General features: G+C 31.6%; 2 protein-coding genes across 2 annotated transcripts in view; one reads left to right on the top strand and one right to left on the bottom strand.

Moving 5' to 3' along the window:
• Positions 1-1,094: 1,094 nt before the first annotated feature.
• On the bottom strand, positions 1,095-4,869 carry LOC134714788 (large ribosomal subunit protein eL36-like). Its single transcript, XM_063576349.1, has 3 exons — positions 4,727-4,869; positions 4,074-4,208; positions 1,095-1,211 (listed from the first exon to the last, which is right to left on the bottom strand). Exons 1-3 carry the CDS (start codon positions 4,826-4,828, stop codon positions 1,125-1,127), a joined length of 324 nt encoding a protein of 107 aa, XP_063432419.1. The 5' UTR covers positions 4,829-4,869; the 3' UTR covers positions 1,095-1,124.
• A 6,058-nt stretch (positions 4,870-10,927) lies between these two features.
• Positions 10,928-26,133, top strand: part of LOC134714789 (recQ-like DNA helicase BLM) — a 41,796-nt gene continuing 26,590 nt past the window's right edge. The window contains exons 1-3 of the mRNA XM_063576351.1: positions 10,928-11,051; positions 13,190-13,243; positions 22,129-22,417. Of these exons, the coding sequence (XP_063432421.1) occupies positions 13,221-13,243; positions 22,129-22,417 (312 nt within the window). The 5' untranslated portion in view covers positions 10,928-11,051; positions 13,190-13,220. The remainder of the gene's footprint in view (positions 11,052-13,189; positions 13,244-22,128; positions 22,418-26,133) is intronic.

Genomic DNA, 26,133 nt, shown 5'->3' on the forward strand with positions numbered 1-26,133 from the left:
ATCAGTGACAAAATCAATGCAGGGAACTTGAAAATAAAAGGTTTTTTTTTAAAACTACAATTGTCAAATAAGAAAAGCACTTGGTATTCTAGTAATGGATTGAACGACTGCCATGCCATCAAATATCCACATGCTTTCATTATGAATGATCCTTTTCTATAAGACCACCCAGGACAGGTTTGTTTTTCTTTACACGTGTACCATCAAAGTTTGCAAATGACCATGTAAGGACCTTATTCAAACTGGAGAACCTCTCATTCACATAACCAACTGTCTTGTCCCGGCTATGACAAACTGGAGACAAAAAAAATGTTTCTGCTTTCAATTTTTTGTTGTTCTTGTCAGGCATTAACTGCTTGCCTTTCATTTCCTTCTTTGAAAATGTAAGCAATGATTTTCTTTTGATTGGTTTGAAGATTTCGGTTGACTTTTGAACAAGCCATTCTGTAATGAAAATTTCTGAAGCAAACTTTCCCTTTTTATACACATTAAGAAGGTCGCACATTAATTCTGAAGAAGCCACAGAACCCTAGGACAAGCCATATAACTGCAGAGATGTTACAAATGGATTTGGCCAGCTTTGCAGTGTCTTGAAACAATTTCAAAACATCCCTTACATCTAACTTCATTCGAATTTTTCAAAGTTCTTTTTATGAGGATGTTGTAGGGTTAACCATTTCTACCAAGTAGCAACATTTTAAATATATTGAAGCTCTTTCGTGTGCATTTAACAACCATCGTTTAACAGAATCTTTATTTAAACTGACACCAACAATGCCATTTGTTTTTTTGTATCTCTAAGAAACCCAAGAAAGTAAAAAGTCAAAGCTATGTTTGTCGTTCCAATGACGTAACAATCTTTAACCCATTCACCACAGAGCTAAAACACAAAATGAAGCACAATTTTATTGAGTTCGATAGAGTGCACCTTTTCTGAATGCAAATATTTAACCTTCATTTGTATTTTTTTACATATAAGGAATGCTGAAACTAGCAACTTTTAACCCAGAGGGATAGTAACCAATTATCCTGGTTAAAAAAATTAAGGAATGAAAGGGATGCTAGGTCTTTTTTCAGCATTGGCAACACAACCATCAGATTTTTTTTATTCCTTTATTTGCAGTTTATTTATGTTGTTGAGCTTTCCTCATCTTCTGTAAGACTGATTGCATTTCTTCCCTCTTCTTCTTTCCTCTGAAGTGAGTTCCCAGCTGTAAAAATAAAGCATATAATTAAACTATAGGTCACTTTTAATTTTCTCATACAAAAAATCAAAACACCCATGAAGTTTTCTCACATCTTCAGGCTTGTTGGAACAAATAGGGAAAAAGCAACCTCTTAGATCGATTTGCTTGGACCTAACTACATGTTAACTCTTAAACTTGTTTGGTTTGGGTTATGAATCAACTCCATCTGCTTTACCTTTAACAAATAAAACTAGAGGCTCTAAAAGAGCCTGTGTCGCTCACCTTGGTCTATGAGCATATCATAAACGAAGGACACAGATGGATTAATGGCAAAATTGTGTTTTGGTGATAAGTTTGTAGATCTTACCTTACTGAAAATACTCGCTGCTTACAATTATCTCTAACTAATGAACCTATCCTAGAAGTTAAAATCTTTTGTAAAAATTTACAAAATTTATGAAAAAAAATTACTATAAAGGGCAATAACTCCTTAATTGACCATTTTGGTTTTGTTGACCTTTTTGTAGGTTTTACTTTGCTGTACATTTTGCTACTTTTGATCCTTAGATTTCTTTAGCTTTATTCAAATCACCAAATAAATTATTCATTATTTCAACATTGCAAAAGTGAATCCTTATCTAAAATCTGCATTACAGTCAGCAGTAACCTTCACTTCGGTTGATAATCTAATATTTTTGCTCATAATATATTATCTATGGTTTTAAATCATCATATACCTATTATTTACATTGTATTCACAGAGACTGAATTGTTTGTATTTTAAATTGACATAATCAATAGTGCATTGTATTGGAATTATTAACAATAATGTTTTTTACTGGAGTACAGTGATGTCTAAAAACTCCTCCAGACATAACTACATGTAGTACATGTTTTGAAAAATTAAGATTACAATGTTAAATCAAAGCCTGAAAGGCTGTAAAAGCAATTGCTGTCATGTTTATGTTTTGGGGACTTTTTTTCATCAACATATATTTAAGAATTAAACATGACAGGAGTGTTGTCTAGTGAGAATTAAGAAGGTTTTAACTTTATTTCATTTGAAGACTTTGGCAGAAAGTCATTTTTAATATGTTTTTTATATTTCACAAGGAGACAACACTTTTACCAGGATAAAGTTGGGGTCAAATATACATGTGCTGAAACATATAACTCCAAGAGAAATTATTATGGATTATACCCTAGTAGTGTTTGTAACTGGGCAATAATTTCCTTTATTGATTTAATTTTCATAATTAATTTAAATTTAACACTTCAGTTAAAACATTTCAACTTTCCAGACGCAAATGTTGAAAAAACGGGAAAGAAACAAAATATTTTACAAGACATAAACATGTAAAAAATAAATAAATATTTCAGCTGACTAAAAATATTTTCATAATGTTACTTTGTCATCATTTCTTAAAAACTAAGTCCCAAACATTATTGCTCAGTTGATATGTGTCATCCTCATGCGGTACGAGATAACTATAATTCTCGTGCAATCCCGAAAAGAGGGGCCATCACAGACAAACATGACATTAAATCGTCATTATACGAACAAGAACAAACAGCTCTAAGTTGCTTTGATATTTATCCAATTTTCAGGAAACATTGTGAAAATGATCTTCAATATTTCGAAAACATGTGAAATAAAATTGCAAACACGGTGGACCGTCGAGGGTCAACAAACGTAGTAAACTCGTCCATTGTAAAGACGAGGATAATGGTTTCATCATTTGTCATGCATACCCAGTTTTGAATATGATATCCAAAAAGGATGTACTTTTTTTAATCTATGAAACTAGAAAATTCCAAATTGTAAATATCTCTTCATCTGGACTTGGCATCTATAACGTTTGGACGGGTCCATTTCGATCATTAGTAAGGTGGTCAATAAATCTTACGGAGTTAAGACAAAAAAGGAAAACAAACTTATTGTTATGTGTTTTTAACAAGGGTTTCGTTCCTCTAAATTATTTGCGCAAACAAATCAACAAAATAGGTCAGTTAACTTTGTCTATATTTAGATTACAGGTAATCATTTGACACTACGTATAACCTGATAACCTGTGTAGTGATTTTGATTTTACGATAATTTATGAATGAACGACAATTTTATGAATGAACAAGAGCACCTGACCTCTTTCTTAAAAGAATACCAATTAAACATATAAAACCGTATATTATAAAAGATAATTCAGTCAAATTTTCAATACTAAATCAACAACTGAATTGATTCCATATTTTGTTGAAACATCGTACAAACGGAAAACGGAATCGCAGGTATAAAAATGCATTTTTTTCACTCGGACGCCTATGTTTTTTGATAGTCAAACGGTTGTCCCCCTAAATACAAAAATACATCTACAAGAACGTATGCTGAAACTTCTTAAATCCACTAACGTTTTTCAAAAGTTTCAAGCTATGTATTGCATTAGAAAACATACATAGGTGTTTAAGTTTGACAGACCAGGAGCCTGTTTAACAAAATACTATGGCTTGATCTGGGCGGAGTCTCTGATCTGGGTCACAAAGATGGCCATACGCGACGGCATGAAAGCAATTGCTTTAAAAAATCACACCTGAAAAAAGACTGACAACCGGACACCAACAAGAAGACTACATGTATAACTCAATATTCTACAACCATTAATTTTTGGTGATGAGGGGGCTATTTTTGAGAGATAAAAACATGTTTCAAACTTAAAAATGCAAACCATTTTTATCCCATGATATATATTACTTACAGTTACAAACATTAAGGGAGATAAACTTGTACACAGTATATTTCTATTTTAGGGTATGACAGGATTAAATCAACATTTTCATATTCAATTATGAACTTTATATCAAATATATACATGTATAAATTTATAAACCTACCCTTCTTTTGGCGAATTTCAATGCCCTTTTATCTTTTGAAATTCTCAACAACTCCTGCATTCTTTTTTCATATGGGGCAAAACCAGCAATTTCTCTGACTAAATCTCGTACAAATTTGGCATGCTTTGTGGCTCTCTGAAATAAAGATTAAAAATTTATATATATATTCACCAGATTACTCAGCAGCAGTCTAACAACAGGCTTCCAAAAATAAGCTGATTGTTGGACAAGCTCAACATTTTATTATCATTTATTAGGATACAAAATTCTTAGGAAGTCAAATATTGGCAACTCACCTATAGGAAAGCTTATTTCAGATAATCAATTTTGGAATATCTTTTTTTTTAAATTGAGTTTTTTACCCATTACACAGAAAATTACAAATTGTTTTTTGTTTTCTTTTACCATTAGGATCATAGCCTGTTATTAAATAAGAGTACTTAGAACAGTAACAGTTTTTTGTCTAAGTTAGATAGGTTATTCATGTCATAGTGGTCTGTTAAGACACTTCTTGTAAAATATAAAATGTTTAAGATATTAACATCTAGCAATTCCATCTTCCTTTCTTTTAAATTGTCTTTTTTTCCATAAATATGAAGTATCTAAAATAACAATTATTGCTGTGAATAAAGCCATATTTAAAATGTACTTACACCTTTTCTGTATGAAGGTTTAGCCTTTCTTGGGTTGCTGTCAACTCTTGTTACTTTATGGCCTTTGTTTAGGCCAATGGCCATCTGGTATCGAACAGCCATTTCTGAAATATAATATCAGAGTATTATTACCAAAAGTAATGACTCAATAAATTTAGAATAGATTCTACTAAATCATTCATGGTCTCTAAATGGTCACAATTCTAGTCATTATCAACTGATGTATAATAGGTGGAGAACGAATCCATGGAACTAACATGTCTCCACTTGCATTCAACTTTATAAAAGGCCACAACTCCAGAACAGTAAATGGCGTTTTCAGATAATAAGCTTGTGTACAAGTTTCACAACATTTGGTTGAGGAATACAAAAGTTTCAAAGAAATTAGGAAAAGATGTACACACAAAGACGTCAAAGTCCATGACAACTCTGACGTCAACAGATAGGGCTCTTCACAATTAGTTCGCCATTATGGATAAGGAGCAGATTTATATATAATGGAGGTAAAATTGTGTGAAAAATACGGCAAAACGTCATTAAATCAGAGCAGTTGCTTGGAATCATGCATAGGATTTTCCATACTTTCATACTATTTCCACCTCTTAAAAACATCTGCCCCCTTTCCAAAATGGCTGAACTAACTGTGAAGAGCCCTTTTGAGGCCCAATTTATATGAATCCCAAGCTGTCGTTTTGACATTCAAAGGTCCGCCCCCAGCAAAACAGCCTTGACATCAGAGTATTAAATCTCAGACTATGCAAAGGGCAACACTAAGTTCCATCTGGTGATGGTATGGACATAAAGAAAAGTTATATATACATGTATACTTCAGCCATCAATATAAACCTTGGAGCTTTTTCAAACAAAAGACACACTTGTACTTGGAAGATACTAGATTATTGAGACTATAGAACTAGTCAGAGATAACTTTGACGTCCTACGGCTGTTTAGAAAGACAAGCTGCGGCCGTGGGATGTCAAGAGTTTGTCCAATATTAAAAAGTGGATATGTGCCAGTCTAAAAATGATCACTCCTTGTCGCTTCTGGTGCCCAACTATTGGCCTTGGAATTGTATAAATCGGGTATCAAATTGTTCATTTTTCATTTATGACTAATTTATGTAAGTTTCCTACCCTTCTTTACGTTCTCATATTTAGACAGTTTCTACAGTGACCCTAAGAACATGCTATTACTAGTGAATGAAAAGTTTTAAGCAGTGTTGCCTCATTTATAACAGTACTATGAATTAGTTTAGTTTCAGAAAACAAAACAACTTCATCTACATCTACATAATACTTCTTAACTTCAATATGTTGAAGATTACAAGAAGGCACATACTAGGGAAACAAATTAAAACTAAACATATTTACAATAATTTCAAGAAAAAAAAACTCTTTTTTTTTTTAAATTTTTGTATATAGATAAAAACATGGTTTGATTTAGCAATACATATACTTCAAATGAAATGTATGGGGATTTTTGTTCTCAGAATAAATATATAGGTCTCTTCATATTCAATGTCATATATGAACCGACTAGTAAACTTTAAACAGACACAAGCATATGACATCATTTTCAGACATGCAGAAAACCCTACAAGAATATCAGTCCCCAAATGGAACTCTCAACTTGAAAATGAAGGCTTATCGTGTTATTTGCACTACCTACGGTAAAAATGTCTTTACAAACAATGTTACATTTAATGAACGCTTTCACTTACAAATTGTTGTTTGGTTTTAAAAAAATAATTTAATAAGTATTCTTTTTTAGAGAGGATTACTTCAGATTTAAAAATATAGGCATGAAAACATTACGAACCGATGGATTCTAAACCGGAAAAGGAAGTTGATATATTCGGATGAATAAAGGTGTCAACCGCTTGTTCTTTCAGAGAACTAATTACAGTACAACCAAAAACCAATTCATTGTAAAATAACGAAGTGACACACTAAGGTCGTACTACTGGTATTAAAGGTACAGTTCCATGACCGATTGAGGTCACCTATTGGAAGAATATAGTAGCCCAAATTTCTTTTAAAATAAATGCCAACAACAAAACCGAAAATAAAAAAAATACTTTAAAAACCTATGTCTATAAAAGGTGTTTCAAATCAAAAATGTTATAATACATAATCATGACAACTATTTACTACATAACCACCACACTAGAGTATCATAATTATAATATATCAAGTAAGTTTTAATAGATAACCAATACTCAATTTAAGAAATAATTCTTTCATGCCATGCTCTATGCTCATTTTAACATGGGTAGGCATTATATTTGTTAATATCTTAATACCGAGCGTTAGCGAGGTATTAAATGTTTACAAATATAATGCCTACCCATGTTAAAATGAACATAGAGCATGGCATGATAGAATTATTTCGATTCTAATAGGAATATTTTGAACTTTTGTACTTCGAAGCGGACCTATAGTAGACCCTCGAAATGTCGCCATTTTGATTTGGTGAACAAAAACGTTATAGAAAAATCAACATTTTATTAATAAAAAAAACAAAAAAAAACATTTAAACTTACTTTTAGAATGTTTTTATTTAATTTCCTAGCGAGCAACACCATAAAAAATGTCCATTTTGATCTCTGGCGTTGTTCAAAATTCATCTGACGTTGCAATTTCAATTGTGACGTCAATCACGTGCAGCCCATGTTCTATTCGAATTAGAACATGGCTTTGTATCCAAAGCTAAAGAAGAACGTCATATTAGAATCTACAATAACTGAAATACACACAAATTATATCGAACAAACCAATATTTTAAATACTCTAAAAACTCTAGAAAAACTTTATGTATACTCAGGAACACATATATTGACTTAGATATACTGTTTACAGGTATGCAGAAGTACTTGTTTGTGTAAAAAGTTGAAAAATAGGTTACAATTTTTTCAAAATAGATCTGTTAGATTTATTAAAGATATAGGAAATAGAACTTCTGTAAATTTTAATGTACTAAATAGCATTGGTTTCTTCAAGGATTTGTATAGTAAGGGACTTATCTTTGTTTTACCTTGGAGAAGGAGGGGGCTGATCAATTTGAAATCAAACATACAAAATTTCTTGATCCCTCCAGAGACATATAATACAATAATTGTATTATATGTCTCTGATCCCTCCTAAAATATTTCACTATTTTAATTTGATCACTCCCAGTAAATATAGTTAAAAAAAATATGATCCCCTCTATTTAAAACATGCCAAAATTTTAACATACATAACAGTTTATTTCACGAAAATATTGGAAAATGAAATATTTTCAGTTGATTGAGTACAAAAAAATATTTGAGGGAACATTGTCTTGAAATAGGGCCCTTCTATAAATATAAGTAGGTACTTTGAGTAGTTTTTTCTGACTTTTTTTTCAAATTTCCTATATTGTGCTTTAACGTTTTACCATAGCCTAAAGGATTGGAACACAAAGATAATTTATTTCAAGTTCAAAAATGAATGAATACCATTTTATTAAAACAAAAATAACTATCGAGGAAAAGTAACATTTATCAAAAAACGTCTCCTTTTGGGAATATATGGAGTAAAATGCCGCACAAAACATTTTTTTTGAATTTCGTCTTTCCAACAGTGAACTATACAATTAACATTTATAGCAATCACTAGTCCAACAAGACTCAGAAATTGAAATATTTATGGTGACTTGAAAAACTCCGGTATCACTCAGATTACAATTCTACCTTGACTGGTAAGTTTGTATTTAGCCTATGAAATACTTATTTAGCCTTGAGAATTGAAAGGTCAGTTTCCCATTCATACAATAGATCTGAAGTTGATAAATTTGGCTTCATGCCATTTACCTTGTCCAAAATTTAGGTCACTTTATTGTTATTGTGATATTGTTAAAGTACAAAAGAACCCTAGATTCTGACCAATACTTAAAACTGTGCATCTTGATTTAATTGTTAAAAATCTGTTAATGTTGCATTTTAGGTTTTTTTTAAGGCTTTTAAATTGCATATTTCTTTACATGGTAGTATTTTTTCAGATATAAAAAAAAGTATCTGCATGACTGTTATAGAAATAGACTATGATTGCAGGTTATCTATTGCACTGTCTTGTTTTTAGTTTACACCAAATCTGACATATTATTATTCAGTTGCAAAATATTTTAAATGAGACCTGATAATTTTTTCTATCTTTAAATGTGCATTGAACAATGTTGAAGGTTAAAAAAATCATAAGATAAACTAGAATGAAGAAAACATCTTGGTCCCAAAAAAACATCATCAACCAGGATATAAAATTCCAAATATTAATTTATCATTGTTTATTATACTAATATCAGTTGAAATCTCAAGCCACTGTTTTTCATGTTGACAATGTAGGTCATGTCCCAACAGCAAATCAATAAATATGACATTACAATGTACTCTTAGCACAAACACATAAGGTCACTGTGAAATATACAACTAGGGCAAGAAACTATCAGTTATATCAAACCAGTTTTACTAGATGTTTAGTTTAAAACCAGTTTGACTAGATGTGTCCTATATATTGACAATGTAAATGACATGAGGACCTGTAAGGTTTTTTTTTTAATATCTGTATTCTTTAAATTTTTATGGCATTTTCATTTTAATATGTTTAATAGCCTTAAAAATAACTCTCATTCTGTAAAATGTTCATGAAAATGATTTTACTATATAGTCTTTCTGTTACAAGATTATTTATCAATTATGTACATTGATCATTATATTATAAACATCATTGCATTACAGTTACTAAAGTTACCTTTTCAAGTTATTTTGCACATTTATTCCTTATACTTTTGCACCGCAGAATTCTCTATATTTTATTGTTCATTTTCTCGTTTCTCTATTTTTTTGTTGCTATTACATGTATTCTCTATTCTGTAAACCCCATTCTGACCCTCATAGGTAAACTTCTATTGTATGAATGGGATAAACTGACCTTTCAATTCTCAAGGCTAAATAAGTATTTTATAGGCTAAATACAAACTTACCTGTCAAGGTAGAAATGTAATCTGAGTGATACCGGCGTTTCTCAAGTCACCATAAAGAAATTGCTGCAAAGAAAAGTAACCTTAACTATTATACAAGTACATTTTGTATTTTAAAAACCTGAACTGTTAAAAGTCTGACAGAGCAAATTAATCAGAATGTCAATATCTATACGTATTACCTTGTAAATCAGTCAGTTCTCTCTCGTTCAACTCTTTATAAGTGTTATTACAAAAACAATGTTTTTAAATATTTTTTATGTTTTCAGTGTTTATTATCATGCTTACAAATATATTACAGACATGCTAAAAGAAATTTGGAACAGAAAGAATGATCAACAAGACAAGATGTACAAAAATGCCAAATTGACGAAATCTTAACACGACCGGCTTTATACTAAATTAGGTATGAATTTGTAGATTACACAGGAAGGCCAATGAATTATGATTCAGGTAAAAAAAATCACGATAATGTAATAAGTCTTTTCATTGATGGGTTGATATTTTGATTTATTCATTATACATGTATGATGTATTACTTGTAGTATTAATTTTAGTTAAGATTGTTTGAATGTTATTCTTTGTTGCATCTTTGCTATTAATGATTACTGTTCATAATTAAGCTTTCTTTAATAAAATATTTAGTATTTTGTATTTCGTATTATCAGAGAATAGATATATCTCTGATAATATGAGCATGTGTGCCGGTTAAAAGGTATACTTCAGTGTTGAAGGCACTGTTGTCAGTCTATGCTTAATTTATTTAACCTGTCAAAGTCAGTTTTAAGTAAGCCTTTTTTTATAAGTAACATATACTGCAAGTGAACTATTCCAAGTTATATTTAAAGTTTACTAAAGATGACCGCTGCTAAAAGTTTTGATTAGTTCAAGCAGAGACATATAATAGTCATAATACAATATTATATGTCTCTGGTTCAAGAGACTACTGCATGCACATTACATTTCAAGTCCTTGTTTTTCATGATTTGCACCATGTATACTGTAAATGTTATGTTCAGCACAAATTATTTCCTTTTTTTTTGTTGTTGTTGACTTGTTAAGTTTGCAAGCGCACATCAAACAGTGACAGGATAGTCAATCAAATGACGTTGGTCACTTAATCAGTGAGTTAGTGGTAGAATTATTATTCCTATTTGTGCGTTGTTGTTGGTAGTTTTTAATTGTGTCTTTAGTCATAACAAGCCTCAAAAGAAACAATCTGACTAGAGCATTAGATTTTGCACAAATGAACGGCGCGAGAAATAAACAACAGAACGGCAAAGAGAAGTCAATCATCTGCTTGTATATTTATTCTGTTTGATTGTAGAGGGTAAAACATGCCATTAATGACTAAGAAATATATTATGGTTTCAATAAATCTACAATTTAAGAAGATGAGTGTCTTAGCCTTGGAGAGTTTATCCCCCTTTTTTCTAAATATTTTTTTGTGTTTGATTTATTTTTTTGACAATGTTTTGTTACTTTGAACCTTTAAATTAACTCAATGTGTCATTTCTCTTTCATACGTTTTACAAATTACAACAGTAGTTTATATGAGGACGGTAAATTATGCCACTAATGGGTGTACCATCTGACCATCATGACAATAACCATGATAACAGTAAAAATTCTTGCCAAATGACATTTACGGTATTTTTTTGTGCATGATGATAAAATATGCACTTTCTTTGAGACAATAAAAAATATTGAATGATTTTGACGAATCACGTTGTTTTAAAAAAAACATTAACATGATTCGTCAAAAACAATTTTTTTTCAAAAATAAGTGGTTAAGACCGATGGCTACAGTGCTGAAGGTCCCAAGTTCTATTCTCACTCGGGTTGCTAAAATGTATCAGTACATCAGAAGGGTTATTTTCACCCTCTCACACACAACTCTGGTACCAAGACCGGAGTTTAAACTAGAATGGGTACTTTGGGGGCCTCGGTTGGTCAAAGATGTCCCCTTCTTTGACCTGGAGATCAATCTTCTAATATCTCTCTGGTTTGTCTGTTTCCACCGAGTGGCCAGGTGGTTCTCTCTGAGTAATTCTGCTTCCTCCACCATAATAACAGACTTCCCAGTGTCTTACACACTCCCTTGGGCGGTGCTGGGTGGGGATTGTTCTGGTGCCAGGTGGTGGGATAATATTGTAAAGGACACATCTCCATCAATCCTTAGGGAGTGTACATAGATCCCCGGTACCCTTGCAGTCAATCAAGGGGTGCGTCTAAATTGGCGGAATCTTTAAGTACATACATTGGCAATGATAATTATTTGAGAACTCTGCTGAGGATACTTTTGACAAATCACGGTAAAATTTTAATCAATTCGATGTTAACAATAGCCGAAAATGTCCATTTAACGCCTGACGGTAACGGGCATTACTACCCTCTTATATCATGTATATAATTTCGATTCTTCAAGTGCCTCTTGGATTTGGTACATCATGGTACATGTGGAACATGTAATTACCTGAAATTAGTCTCTGAATGACCTGAGTCAGTCTCCGAATAAACTGATGTTATATGCTTGGACATAATATATAGTCAGTTTGAATCTCAGTCAGTTCCCCCCTTTCGCACCCTTCACATCACCCAAGTCCATTCACATTCAAAGTCCATTCGCTCCTACATGTTTGAACCCTTTTTATTGCTTTTGTGTTTAATAATTTTGTAATCGAGTTTTGGTAAGTGTATTGCCATAAGTATTTAACATTAATGCAGGCCATAAAAAAGAAAAGGTTTGTTTGCCATAACCCTACCTACGTATACCCAGTAAATAGCTGCCTACTCAAAATATTTTATTGTCCTGATGTGAATTTTTTTTATATTCAGATATATAGGGCATGAAGACTAATAAACATCTGATACTGAATTTCCTTTGCCAAAAAAAAGGAAAATGCCTACCTACATGTACCTACCTATCCACTGTCTCGATGTTTGGGTATAGGGTTTGGGCAAACCAAAATATTTTGAGGTGTGGCCTCATAAAAAAAAATATATGCATGTATCTGATGATGATTGTGTTACTTCATGTATAATTTACAGTCAAATGACAGTTCATCATCACATCCTTTTTGCCAAAATTTCAAGTTTACACCACACAATATTTAATCTGAGTACAACATTCAATGAACATGTATTAACTTAATTAAGACAAACCTGTCAACTGGGAAAGCTACATATTTATAGGTGTGGCAGAAACTAGAAACATAATAAAAAGTTAAATATGTTTCATTTATAAAAAATATTCACGTTTTGGGTGTTTTGTTTGAGAATCAGACTGGTCTGTTGTTTAGAGGTACATGTATTGCTCAGTACTTTTAATCCACTGATAAGTACTGCCTGAAATGATGAATTTTCATAAAGCAGTCATAGATTTAAATGTCCCCTTTTAAATTTCTTTTGAAAAAAGAAAGGAATGAATATAATGAGTAACCTGTTAATTATTTTTTTTGTTTACAGAGAAACAAATGAAGAAACAAAATATAAGAAGATGAGTGCTGAAGCTACAAAAAGGTACATAGATATAGGAAGATGTGGTGTGAGTGCCAATGAGACAACTCTCCGTTAAAGGGAAATTCCGCGATTTTTTACTTATCATCTAATTATGTTCATCTTAACACAAAAAACACATTTGCAAAGTTTTAAATTTATATTCCTTCTAATAACGGAGAAAATCAAGTATTTGTAACTTTTTTGGTTGAATTCTCGAGTGGGTCGTGACGTTTTAGCCCGATTTGTTGAATTCTGGGAAAAAATCTAATCTTTTTATCTCTTGTAGCTTATCGACAATATACGTAATTAAAAGCGCACAGCTGATGAATGGTCATAGTTATTAACCACAATATAATAATGAACAGAAATGAATATGCATATACCGTTTTGTATTGATTGAATTAAACTCCTATAAAATTATCTCTAGAAAATGTTTTCGAATAAATTTCATTAATTATTGTTGAGATTTTTTTCATAAATATTTATTGACCATTTTTACTGATATTGAACTATTTCAGTTCTATTTACCGTTATTGTTTTGATAATCATTTCAATGCAACTAATGTGTGAGCAGAGTGTGTATATTATTTTGTAAAGGTCACTGTAAATTTCTCAGCTTGAGGCCAATCGTTTACCTTGTAGCTATTTAGCCGCAGGTGTGAGTTCAAGCGTACACAGGTATGAATGTTGTTATTTGGAAAGGATAAACAGAAAGGATTAGAAAGAGTATGATGTGGCAATCCACTAAGATTGAATACACGATGAGAATAAAGATACAATAATTAGATTGTGTAAATTAATTGAAAATAAAATTCAGGTTTGTAATTCCAAAAGTGTATAAAAATAACAGGAAACAATTTTTTATTACTTTCTTAGCGGCAATTGGCTTAAAGATTCAAATATGAAGTAAAAAATAGTAGTTTTAATCTTTAAAGTCATAAGAAACGAGTGACCGGTGAAAAATAATGTGCTTCCAATTCTTAAACCAATGCATACAAACATCATAAACTTAGTCTTCTGTGCTCGAATTTATTATTTTTTTCGTGTAAATTTCGTATTATCGTCATTTTTTTTTCAATCAGTCAGTGTTGTTGTGAAAATTTGGCAGGTAATTTAAGTTCGTGTTTTGAAGCCGAAGTTTAACGATTGTCACCTGTTTGTCAACAATTGACGAAAAATAAACAAAAAAGCATGAAAATTGAGCACGTGTTTAACATGTAAATTCAGATAATAGTTTATTTTAAGGACATCCATGCGTATTGTGGTCACCAGATTTTTATGAGATGGGTCACACTGAGGTCACCTTGCATACGGAAAATATATCGGGGGAAATTGCTTGCTGGAAGGAAGCAATTCAAATAAAGTAAACTTCTTCTAAATATGAATAAATTAAAGAATTTTCTTCAGAAAAAAGTATATGTACATAAGTTTTACAATGAAAACTATCCATTGAGTTATAAAAAATATATGCAATATTACCCAATTTGATATACCATTGCACATCTGTTTGATATCATTGACTTTACCGGAATTTCTTAACTTGTATTCAAATCTTCAGCTAAGGCATTATTTTTTTTGAGGATTTTTGTACATTTTTTTAAAATTCTATGATAATATTTGTGCATTGTTGAACATGATAGCCGTCATTAATCCAAATAAGTAATACAGTAGTTGTAATAAAACTTATATTTTAGACATGCATAACTGATATTGACGAATTTAGAATAATTCGTCTCTACATCGTTGTTCTTGAAACAATCGTTATTAGTATACATGTAAGTTTCCTGACGTATAAGCGACATCAGCGAGGATGAGCTCCAGAGAAAGCAGACTAGTAGCGTTTCTTCAGTTTGTTTGTTAGGAAAGGAAAGAAAATGCAACCACTTGTATAGATAAACGATAGAATTACCATACAAGCATTTATAGTCAAAACAACCAGAAAGAGTTCCCATCATTGGACGGGCAATATGTAGGCTTCCAAGAAGGAACAAGTGACATGTCTTACTCTGAAATTAGAAAACGGACTATCGACATCGACCGCTTGTTCTTGATATTTGATACTGCATGCATATATACTTATACGTTTATGATAGTGATGAGTTCTTGCATCTGACAAAAACTAAATTCCTTCATGGGTATATCTTGCCATACTTTTATATTGGTTTGTAAGAAAATTTCTCAAAATCGTTATATAAATTTGAAAATCCTGTTTGTGAGATGTAGATTCATTTCAATACAGAAATTCCGTCTATATATTAAGTTTCACAAGTGTATAACACAGAGAAGCTCTGAAGGTACATTACTCCCATTTTTTATGGGTGTGAACCATCGATGTTTACAGCAATATCAAAGAATAAGATGATGATGGTAGAAAGAACTATGAGCGTCATGTGGCAAATATTAAATGCATATCGGACCATGAGTTGTCAATCTGTATGAAAAGATTTCCAATACAACCATATTATTGAGAAGGAATGTTTACATGCTATACTCTTGTACTAGTATAACAGGGTTCTTGTGGTGTTCACCTTAAACACACAACTTTTTAACGCTGTTTAAAAAAAAAGGCAGAAACAATTTAATGTCATATTTCCCTATTTTTTTTTAAAATATAACCAAAAGTCTTTTATCTGACAAGAATACCCCTATTTAACGGACAAGTAATTTATTCTTTTTTCTGTTATTGAATACCAAGAAAGAAAATAAATCCCGAAATTAATTCGAAACTTTGATACTCAATAGTTTCCCAACAAAATATTCCCATCCTTTGGGGATAATTAGTGTTCGTCCAGTGGCATATATATAACAATTGTGATGACGAATTCCTTCCTTTGTTCGAGAACAATCTTATTGAAATATAAATCTGTGATTTTACTATGTCCAAAACTCCGATGAACAAAAGCAAGTTATACATCGACCTGTATTTAGATCAAATTGGTTCTCTTCTTCTGGTATACTATAGTCTATCGACATTCGATGATTACATACTGTTGGCATACGTAGACTAGTCTATTTACAAAACTTTTACCCCAATTTATTCGAAAAAAAATTTCTTATGTTCAATGTATACATGTTTATATTTTAAATTGTGCTACAGTTTCGTAACTTTCTACTCAGTCGTATAAACGAATCGTCGACAAGTGCGTAGATTTTTCTAAATCATTTTTTCTGGTATGTTCCAATCTGTCCTTTAAAACTATTGACAATGAGTATATTTTACATTTTCCAAAATTCACCCTTGGAAAAAATATTTAAATAAGATTTTAATTTCATCAAATGTTATTTTTTGGGTATTATTTTTATTTTTATGAATAATATTCTTTAAATCAGAAATAATATTTATAAACAAGCGTATGAGTTTAGTAATGACAAGTAAGACAGTTGTATATTATACATCTGATAATTCAAAATGTAAAGTTATAAGTTATAGGCCGTGTACACTGATCAATACCTGCAGAAGTGAAACGATGCATGAACTTGCAAGCCCGACAGGAAATCGCTGGAATACCTGGACGTGTCACCTCACACTCCTCACAATACCTTTGGAAGTAATACCTTTAGTCATGCTGGTGATCAGATGAGGGAAGATCAGAATTTATTTGAAAAAAGTTTATTACTTTAAAGAATTATGAACAAATTAGATTTACGAAAACAATTTTCACGGAAAAATTTATTTATGATTTCAACTTTTACTTTTTACCTAATTCCAATATTAACAGTTTAAAAACAACAGACCACGGTAATTTAAAAAAATTAAATAAGAATATGTTCCGTATCAAGTTAGTTAGTCGGATAAAACTACCGTACGATTGACAAGATATTGACACGCAATTACGACTACATTGGTTACTATAGTTTTGTTTCTTTGTGGTTTATAGACATATCGATGTTATAAATCGGGAAAGAAGATAAAATTTGCCGATCGCAGAGAATTGATAATCTAAATTTAAAATCGATGGTGATCGCTTATCTAGCGGAATAATACTTAAATATCTATGAATTTGAGCATTTTTATACAGAATGAACATAATATCAATTTTTGATTTTTTTGCGAAGTTTCCCTTTAAGGCAAAGAAAATACATTAATGTAGTGTATTAATATATATTACCCTCTATAAACTGCATTGATATCATAAGATATAACTTTTTGCTTGTTTTCAGGCTTGATTTGTATGCCCAACTAGCATGACTATGGGGCATTATGTTTTTTGTATAGGATTTCTTTTAAGCAATCGGTAGACTTATACCATTGACTCAGGGCCATGCACTCACGTCAACCATTTTATTCTAAACATCAAGGAACATCTCAGATTCTTGAGATTGTCTTGCTTTAAATGGTATAAAAAACAAAAGGATTGAATTTCAACAACTGTCCTGTAATGTTCTTCTTGTAATCTTCATGTTTCGATATTTCCCTCCACTTGCATGACTTGTATGCATGTTTTTAACAACACGTAAAATCAGAATTAAACAGTATTTATATAAATTTAGAAACACTTCAGAGGGAATTCCCCAGTTTTGATAACATGCGAGAGTTCTCTTAATTCTGATAGATAAATCTATTTCTGTAATATAAGAACTGAAGTGGAGTTTTCCTATATTTCACTGTTATGAACTGATATATTTGATATTGTACATGTCCATAAAGAAATGGAGGTCGTTTAATTAACATTTAATATGTGTCCTTGCTACAAATCACAAGTCTAGGATTTGTTTAGGTAATTATACGCATGCATATAGTTTTCTTGACTTGAAGGGGTATCAGATTAAATGGTTGCTCTGGATTACCCACTCCATTGATTAATTTGAAACTCACAAGATCCTGTCTATGTCTGTCTGCTATTAAGGGTTATTGTTGTTGCATAATTTAATATCACAGTATCATATGCATCATTTAAATTAAAATACATGTAGTATACAACGTAAAGGTGTAACTAGAGCACCCTTTCAGCTAAAATGGAGTCTTCCATGTTATTGCTTTGATTTATCTCCCTTCCATAAGTAACTTTCGTCAAACGTCGATAGGTCAGGAAACATTAACTCGTTCTGTCAATAGACTTCATATTATATTAAAACCAATTGCAATTTAAACAGAGGAATGTGTATGGAAAGGAGTCATGCTCACTGACCCAAAAAAAAAAAAATATTTAAAGAGTTAGGAAAGGGCCTGGGTTCCACATAGAATTCACGTAGGAAAATAGATGATAAGGTATGAAGTGAAATACCTTCTCTCATTCTCAGTGACTGCTGTGGAAAGTAAACTTGGAATTGATAGTACAAAAATAAGTACATTGTTCATACACTTGTATCGAGGATTGGCTATTTTTAAAGTTGAATAACTATTCAGATTACGTAAATTACATTTTTCGAGTATTTTACACGTGCAGTTGAATTATTTTTGAAAATACATGTATCAATAAAAACAATGGCAAATGAATGGCAATTGTATCCCACAGAGTAATCTGTTCTTTGATTGTTCTGTATGTCTAGTTGTTTGTCCGTTAGTCTGTAAGTCCAACCTTTTTAGCTCTCCTGGCATAGCCATGTGAGCTTATGCCATCACTTGGTGTCCGTCGTCTGTCGTCGTCGTCTGTCTTCGTCGTTAACTATTTCAAGAATCTTCTCCTCTGAAACTACTAGGCCAAATACTTCCAAACTTTAACTGAATGTTCCTTAGGGTATCTAGTTTATAAATGTATCGGAAGTTTTGATCTATCAACAAACATGGTCGCCATTGCTAAAAATAGAACATAGGGGTCAAATGCAGTTTTTGGCTTATATCTCAAAAACAAAAGCATTTAGAGAAGATCTATCAGCCCTGAAATTTTCAGATGAATCAAACAACCCGTTGTTGGGTTGCTGCCTCTTAATTGGTAATTTTAAGGAAATTTTGCAGTTTTTGGTCATTATCTTGAATATTATTATAGATAAAGATAAACTGTAAACAGCAAAAATGATCAGCAAAGTAAGATCTACAAATAAGTTAATATGACCAAAATTGTCAATTGACCCCTTGTTATTGTCCTTTAATGACAATTTTTCACAATTTGTTCATCATATTTGCTAACTTTAAAAAATCTTCTCCTCTAAAACTACTCAACCAAATTCAACCAAACTTCAACTGAATGATCAGTAGGGTGTATAAAATAAACTTAGTGTTTTATTTTTTTTATTTCGTCAAAAAACATGGCTGTCATGGCTAAAATTAGAACACAGGTTAAAATGCAGTTTTTGGCTTATATCTCAAAAGCTCCAGCATTTAGAGCAAATAAGACAAGAAGTTAAAGTATTTATAAGGTCAAGGTTTACCTGTCCTGAAATTTTCAGCCGAATCGGGTAACTGGTTTTGCAGGTATACTGCCCCTGAATTGATGATTTAAAGAAATTTTGCAGTTTTTGGTTATTATCTTGAATATTATTATAGATACAGATTAACTGTTAATAGCAAAAATGTTAAGCAAAGTAAGATCTACAAATAAGTCAATTTGACCAAAATTGTCAATTGACCCCTTAAGGAGTTATTGCCCTTTAAAGACTTTTTTCACATTTTGTTCATCATGTTGACTTCTTTAAAAAATCTTCTCCTTTGAAACTGCTGTATCAATTTCAGCCAAACTTAGGCTAAATGAGTTTCAGAGTATCTAGTATAAATTTTATATTTTATTTCCTTGTATGTCAAGAAACATAGCTCCTATGGCTAAAATAGAACATAGGAGAAAATGATTTATTTTTTTTGCTTTTGAAGAAAATAGGACGATTCAAAGAACATTTAGATAAATTGAAAAGCCAAAATAATCATTGATGAGAGATTTAACTAAAAAAATTAAGGTGAGCGATTCAGGCTCTTGAGAGCCTCTTGTTTGATGAAGTTGTAGTCCAATCAACATGAAAAATAATACACATGTTCTCTAAAATATGATCTTTCTTATTTTAATGCCAAATTAATTAGTTTTTGTTTTGACACCAATTTCACAGTCCACTGAACATCCATGTTTTATGGACAGTCTTGTTTTACATTTTATACCTTTATTTTGTTGATTTAAATGAAATCACATGTATCAATTAAAGATCACAGGGAAGAGGGGCACAACCAGAAAGTATTGGGTCATAGTATCCCTCTGATTTGGACTAGTAAGGACATTAAAATGATTGCTAAAATTCAGATTTTTCTTTTGTATTTATCATATTTATTGATGTTTACTTGACCAAATTAACAAAGAAAAAAAAATGAATATTGTGGGAGATTTTATCCTGTTTTTTAGCTCACCTGGCCTAAAAGGCCAAGTGAGCTTTTCTCATCACTTGGCGTCTGTCGTCGTTAACTTTTACAAAAATCTTCTCCTCTGAAACTCCTGGGCCAAATTAAACCAAACTTGGCTACAATCATCATTGATGTATCTAGTGTTAAAAATGTGTGGCGTGACCGGCCAACCAACCAAGATGGCCGCCATGGCTAAAAAAGGAACATAGGGGTAAAATGCAGTTTTTGGCTTTAAACTCAAAAACCAAAGCATTTAGAGCAAATCTGACATGAGATAACATTGTTTATCAGGTCAAGATCTATCTGCCCTGAAATTTTCAGATGAATATGACAACCTGTTGTTGGGTTGCTGCCCCTGAATTGGTAATTTTCAGGAAATTTTGCTGTTTTTGGTAATTTTGGGGATAATTTGCTGTTTTTGGTTATTATCTTGATAGTTATTATAGATAGAAATAAACTGTAAGCTGCAATAATGTTCAGCAAAGTAAGATTTACAAATAAGTCAACAGAACCAAAATGGTCAGTTGACCCATTTAGGAGTTATTGCCCTTTATAGTCAATTTTTAACCATTTTTCTTAAATCTCAGTTATCTTTTACAAAAATCTTCTCCTCTGAAACTACTGGGCCAAATTAAACCAGACTTGGCTTAATTCATCATTGGGGTATATAGTTTAAAAAATGTGTGGATTGACCCGGCCAACCAACCAAGATGGCCGCCATGGCTAAAAATAGAACATAGGGGTAAAATGCAGTTTTTGGCTTATAACTCAAAAACCAAAGCATTTAGAGCAAATATGTTACGAGTCATATTGTTTATCAAGTCAAGATCTATCTGTGCTGAAATTTTCAGATGAATCCAACAACCTGTTGTTGGGTTGCTGCCCCTGAATTGGTAATTTTAAGGAAATTTTGCTGTTTTTGGTTGTTATCTTGAATATTATTATAGATAGAGGTAAACTGTAAACAGCAATAATGTTCATCAAAAATAAGACCTAAAAATAAGTCAACATGACCAAAATGGTCAACTGACCCCCTAAGGAGTTATTGTCCTTTATAGTCAATTTTTAACAATTTGTCATGAATCTATCTGCGTCCTTTGTTTAATATTCACATAGACCAAGGTGAGCGACACAGGCTCTTTAGAGCTTCTAGTTTCACATGTAATATATGTTAGTATATTTCACCTTAGGTATTCTACTTGACTAGTAAAGATACTGGTTTGTATTGTTTTAAATTTGTCAATTCTGTGCCTGTCATAGCTTACTATACAGTATGCCTTATACTCATTGTTGAAGGTAATGAGTGGTGACCTATTGTTAATTTTTGTGTCATTTGGTCTTGGGGAGAGTTGTCTCAATGGCAATTATATCAAATCATCCTGATTTTTTAATCGCATTAATTTACTTATCAAATTAGAAAGCATTATCTTCATGATTTGGTAGTTATCCAAATCAGTTTTCAAAGTCTTTCTTTTTCTTATGCACTCCTTTTGTTTGGAAAATAAAAGCACAGTTAGACTGAAGTTTTGCATGTATTTTAACTTGAAATACAATGAATTAAAGATGAACATGCATATGGATGCATACTGAGATTATAGTCACAAGATTTGCTCTGGATTTTAATATTTTAAACTTTTATTTACAGAAGTTTCAAGTTTAAAAAGCCAGGAACTTCTTTGAGTCTGAATAAGAGAACTGATGCAGCTACTTTCTCCAAAAAAACCTCCAGTCATGTGGAATCATCTGTAAGCGTACCACCAGTGGCTTCAAACAACCAATCAAAAGGTTTCTACAATGTACCACCACAGCCACTGAAGAATTATCCAATCACAGTCAATGATATTGACGATGACTTTGATATACCTCCATCCACCTTTAGATCATCCAAGCAGAACGAAGGAGGTTATAATACAGCTGTCCAAAGCAAATCCTTGGTAGGTTATAATACAGCTGTCCAAAGCAAATCCTTGGTAGGTTATAATACAGCTGTCCAAAGCAAATCCTTGGTAGGTTGTTATCAATACTGTGGACTCGTTATAATTGTAGTACATGTATAGCAATTTACGTGTATTTCTTGGGTAAGGTTGAATCATGAATTCAAATGTTCAATGATTATACAAATTTACCATAGGCTTGTATGCAGATTTTAGCCAGACAACAAAATTAAATATACTTGAACATATAATAATTCCTCATTCCATGAAAATTGGTATCAACTAAAATAAATGAATCCAGAGTTGTCCTGTTTATATTGTATTTATCTATTTCAATAATACTGGTAGTATTTCTGGGCAGTGGTATCCCTATGGAAATTCACTCAGTTCTCAGTTGTTTTGAAATTATTTCGTAACTTGTTAACATAATAATCTTGTCTTGTACTTGTTAAAGAATTTGAAGAAAGACACTTGCATGCTTGTGTAGATTGCATAGGAAATAAAAGCAAATGTTTGACTCTTTTTTCTAATCACTAAATTAAAGTTTTTTTTCAATCACTATTGTTGATAACAGCTTCTGAGGTAAATGGAAAAGTAAGTTGTCTGTATTTGACTTGTATAGTCTCCTTTTTGGGATACGATTGCTGTCAAGCAATCTGTAGACTTTTACCATTGACCCTATGACACACTCCCTCACGTCATTCGTTTTATTCTAAACATTCGGCAACATCTCAGATTCTTATGATTGTCTTGCTTTAAAAGGTAAAAACAAGCAAAACAATTGAACATAAACATCTTTTCTGTAATGTTTTACTCATAATCTTCATGTGTGATATTTTCCTTGACTTATATGCGTGTTTTTAACAATACGGAAAATCAGAATTAAACAGTATTTATATTTAGTGTTTTTATAAATTTAGAAACATGTCAGAGGGAATTCCCAAATTTGATAACTTGCGAGAGTTCTCTGAAAGCCGATCGATAATTATATTTCTGTCACAAGAACTGAAGTGGAGTATTTCTATATTTTACCGTTATGAAACTGATATTCGATACTGTACTCTCATAAAGAAATGGAGAACCATTCATCATATCATTTGATAAACGTTCTTGTTCCAAATCGCAAGTCGCGGTTTGTTTATGTATTAATGTCCATGCGTGGTCTCACTAATTAGAGACAAAAAGAATTGTAGAGACAAAAAGCGTCGAGAAGCGACAAGAAGAATAATATTAGCAACAAGAAACTATTTAGCGACAAGAAAACATTTTTTTATTTATATTACTTATTCGAAATAAATATTAAAAAAATATGCAAAAGAAAACAATTTCAACGACAGGAAAGTTAATTTTTGATAGGGGGGAAAATGAAACTTGTAAATCTAATTCAGTTGCTACATTTATTTACATGATATTTTATAAGGTATCACAGGAAGTATATTTTGTCTTTTTATTTGTTTTTAAAACCATTTTTGTACAATATATAATTAACTTGCAAAATGCATTATTTGTGCATAATTGTCCAGAAAATACATACACAAATTGTGAAATACAAATTAAGAACTGAAATCAAACAAGAGGAAAACATAATTAAAATGTGAATATTTTTCATCATTTTATTTAGTGTATTGTGTCATTTAACGATATTTATCATGTTTATGCATATAGATTGAAGATTAAAGGAAACTGATGACAATCTTGAGTTTTCAACAGGTGTCCACTATTCGGTACAATAATTTTATATTCTGGTGCGTGTAATTGATGAAGGTGTTAATGGATGTTGTTGCAATAAAACAAAGGACACGCACCTAGTTAATCTCATTTGTTGCTCTTAATTGTGTATTACCTTAGAGTGAAGCCACAGCTAATGTTGGTCCTATCAGGAAAAATTAATTGTACAGTTAGGAAGGAAAATATTTCATGTTTTTGTTTTATTAAATCCTTCAAAAGGAAGGTGACAAATCTTTGTTTTTATTTTCATTTTATAGCGTTTACATTTCCTTTGCTCTTACACATGTTTAATTTCTACATCTATCAATATGATAATAAAAAGTACACAATCTTTTCATCGAATTTTTTTTATTTCTTCATCTTTCAATATAATCCTAAAAAATATTTTAATGTATGTGATAACAAAATGTATTCTTGTCGCTAAATAGCTTCTTGTTGCTTTTTGTCACTTATTATTTTTCTTCTTGTCGCTTCTTGACGCTTTTTGTCGCTAATTAGTGAGACCCCACATGTGTGTAGTTTTCCTGATTTCAAGGGGTATCAGATTGAGTGATTCCCCGATTCATTGATTAATTTGAAACTCATTGGATTCTTTCTATGTCTGTCTGCATATGGAGGGCTATTGTTGTTGCATAATTTTAAATCACATGCATAATTTAAATTAAAATAAATGTTTCATCGTAAAAATTACCTATAACACCCCTTCAGCAGAAATGGAATCTTCCATGTTATCGTTTCGAGTTGTCTCCCTTTTCAAAGTATTCGTCAAGAAGAATTAACTCGTTAATGCCGGTAAACGTCGTATTATATTAAGAACGATCTCAATGTAAACAGAGGAGTGTGTACGGAAAGGAGTCATGCCCTCTGACCCAAAGGAACTTCAATAATTAAAGAGCAAGAAATGGGGTTCCTCCTAAACTGGTCCGCCGTTCTATATATATAACTTCGCACCGAAGGTCAGTGTAGCGATAAGTGAACACAATAGGGGTCCAGTTTAGGGTTCCTCCTAGAATTACGGTGATAAGATACGGAAGCAAGTTAACTCGTACCACGGCATTGGAACCAAAAAAGTTAACTTGTACTACTGGGAAGTCGTAACATTCAGAAAAATTTATAAAAAATATGATGTTTTATGGGTTTCTGTTTGTAAACTTAATAGAAATAAAGTTGAATTACTTGAATTTTACACAGGAGTTAAATGAAAACTTAGACAAAAATAAAGAATGCTTTGAAGCATTAATGTTTTAACTGATCTTTCAAACAAGAACATAGGCGGATCCAGCCCCCCCCCCCCCTTTTTTTGTGGAAAAAATTTGGTTGATAATAAAGGGAATCATTGAAGCATGACTGGAGCGGGCCCCCTCTTAGGTCAGTCAGCGGGCTCCCCCTTAGGAAAAGTTCTGGATCCGCCACTGTAGAACTTAATCCAGAGGAAAGTTAAAACATTGCTTTAACTGTACCTTATTAAAATTGAACATGTTGAATATGTATATATCCAATTTAAGTTAATTAAAGCTGTAATCCATGATCACAAATTGAATGCTATGTTTACAATTGTTGAAAGCCATGTGCTTTTTTTGCGGGGAAAATGCGGACCCCCTTAACAGGAATCAGTTAAATTTCATTGTTACATTTATTTATAGACAGTAAAAATAATTTTGGCAATCATTTTGACTAACTGCTAAGATTTAATTATTCATGAAAAATTTTCTTCAGGTGAAACTGTATATACCTTAATTATCTACATCTGCCACAGTATTTTCTATCCAATATACAAGGAACATAAGCTACAAATTGGTCATTGTACTTTCAAATTATATACATTTTACAGACTTAAGAGGTATTGGGTGAAAGTAACGTATATCATGTATATTCATCATTTAACACCATTTGAATGCATTTAAATAAGTTGGTATGAGTTAGCAATGGTACGAGTTTGCATTGGTACAATTTTTTTTTTAATGGTACGAGTTTACAATGGTACAGGA

Source organism: Mytilus trossulus, chromosome 4, assembly GCF_036588685.1.
Source record: "Mytilus trossulus isolate FHL-02 chromosome 4, PNRI_Mtr1.1.1.hap1, whole genome shotgun sequence".
Taxonomy (NCBI): Eukaryota; Metazoa; Mollusca; class Bivalvia; order Mytilida; family Mytilidae; genus Mytilus; species Mytilus trossulus.

What these genes read in the sequence shown, in the direction of transcription:
- LOC134714788 (XM_063576349.1), bottom strand. Translation starts at nt 4,828, where the DNA reads ATGGCTGTTCGATACCAGATGGCCATTGGCCTAAACAAAGGCCATAAA. An exon ending in AACCTTCATACAGAAAAGGT is followed by an intron (nt 4,209 to 4,726) that starts GTAAGTACATTT and finishes TCTTTATTTCAG; the next exon opens with AGAGCCACAAAGCATGCCAA. An exon ending in TGAAATTCGCCAAAAGAAGG is followed by an intron (nt 1,212 to 4,073) that starts GTAGGTTTATAA and finishes TTATTTTTACAG; the next exon opens with CTGGGAACTCACTTCAGAGG.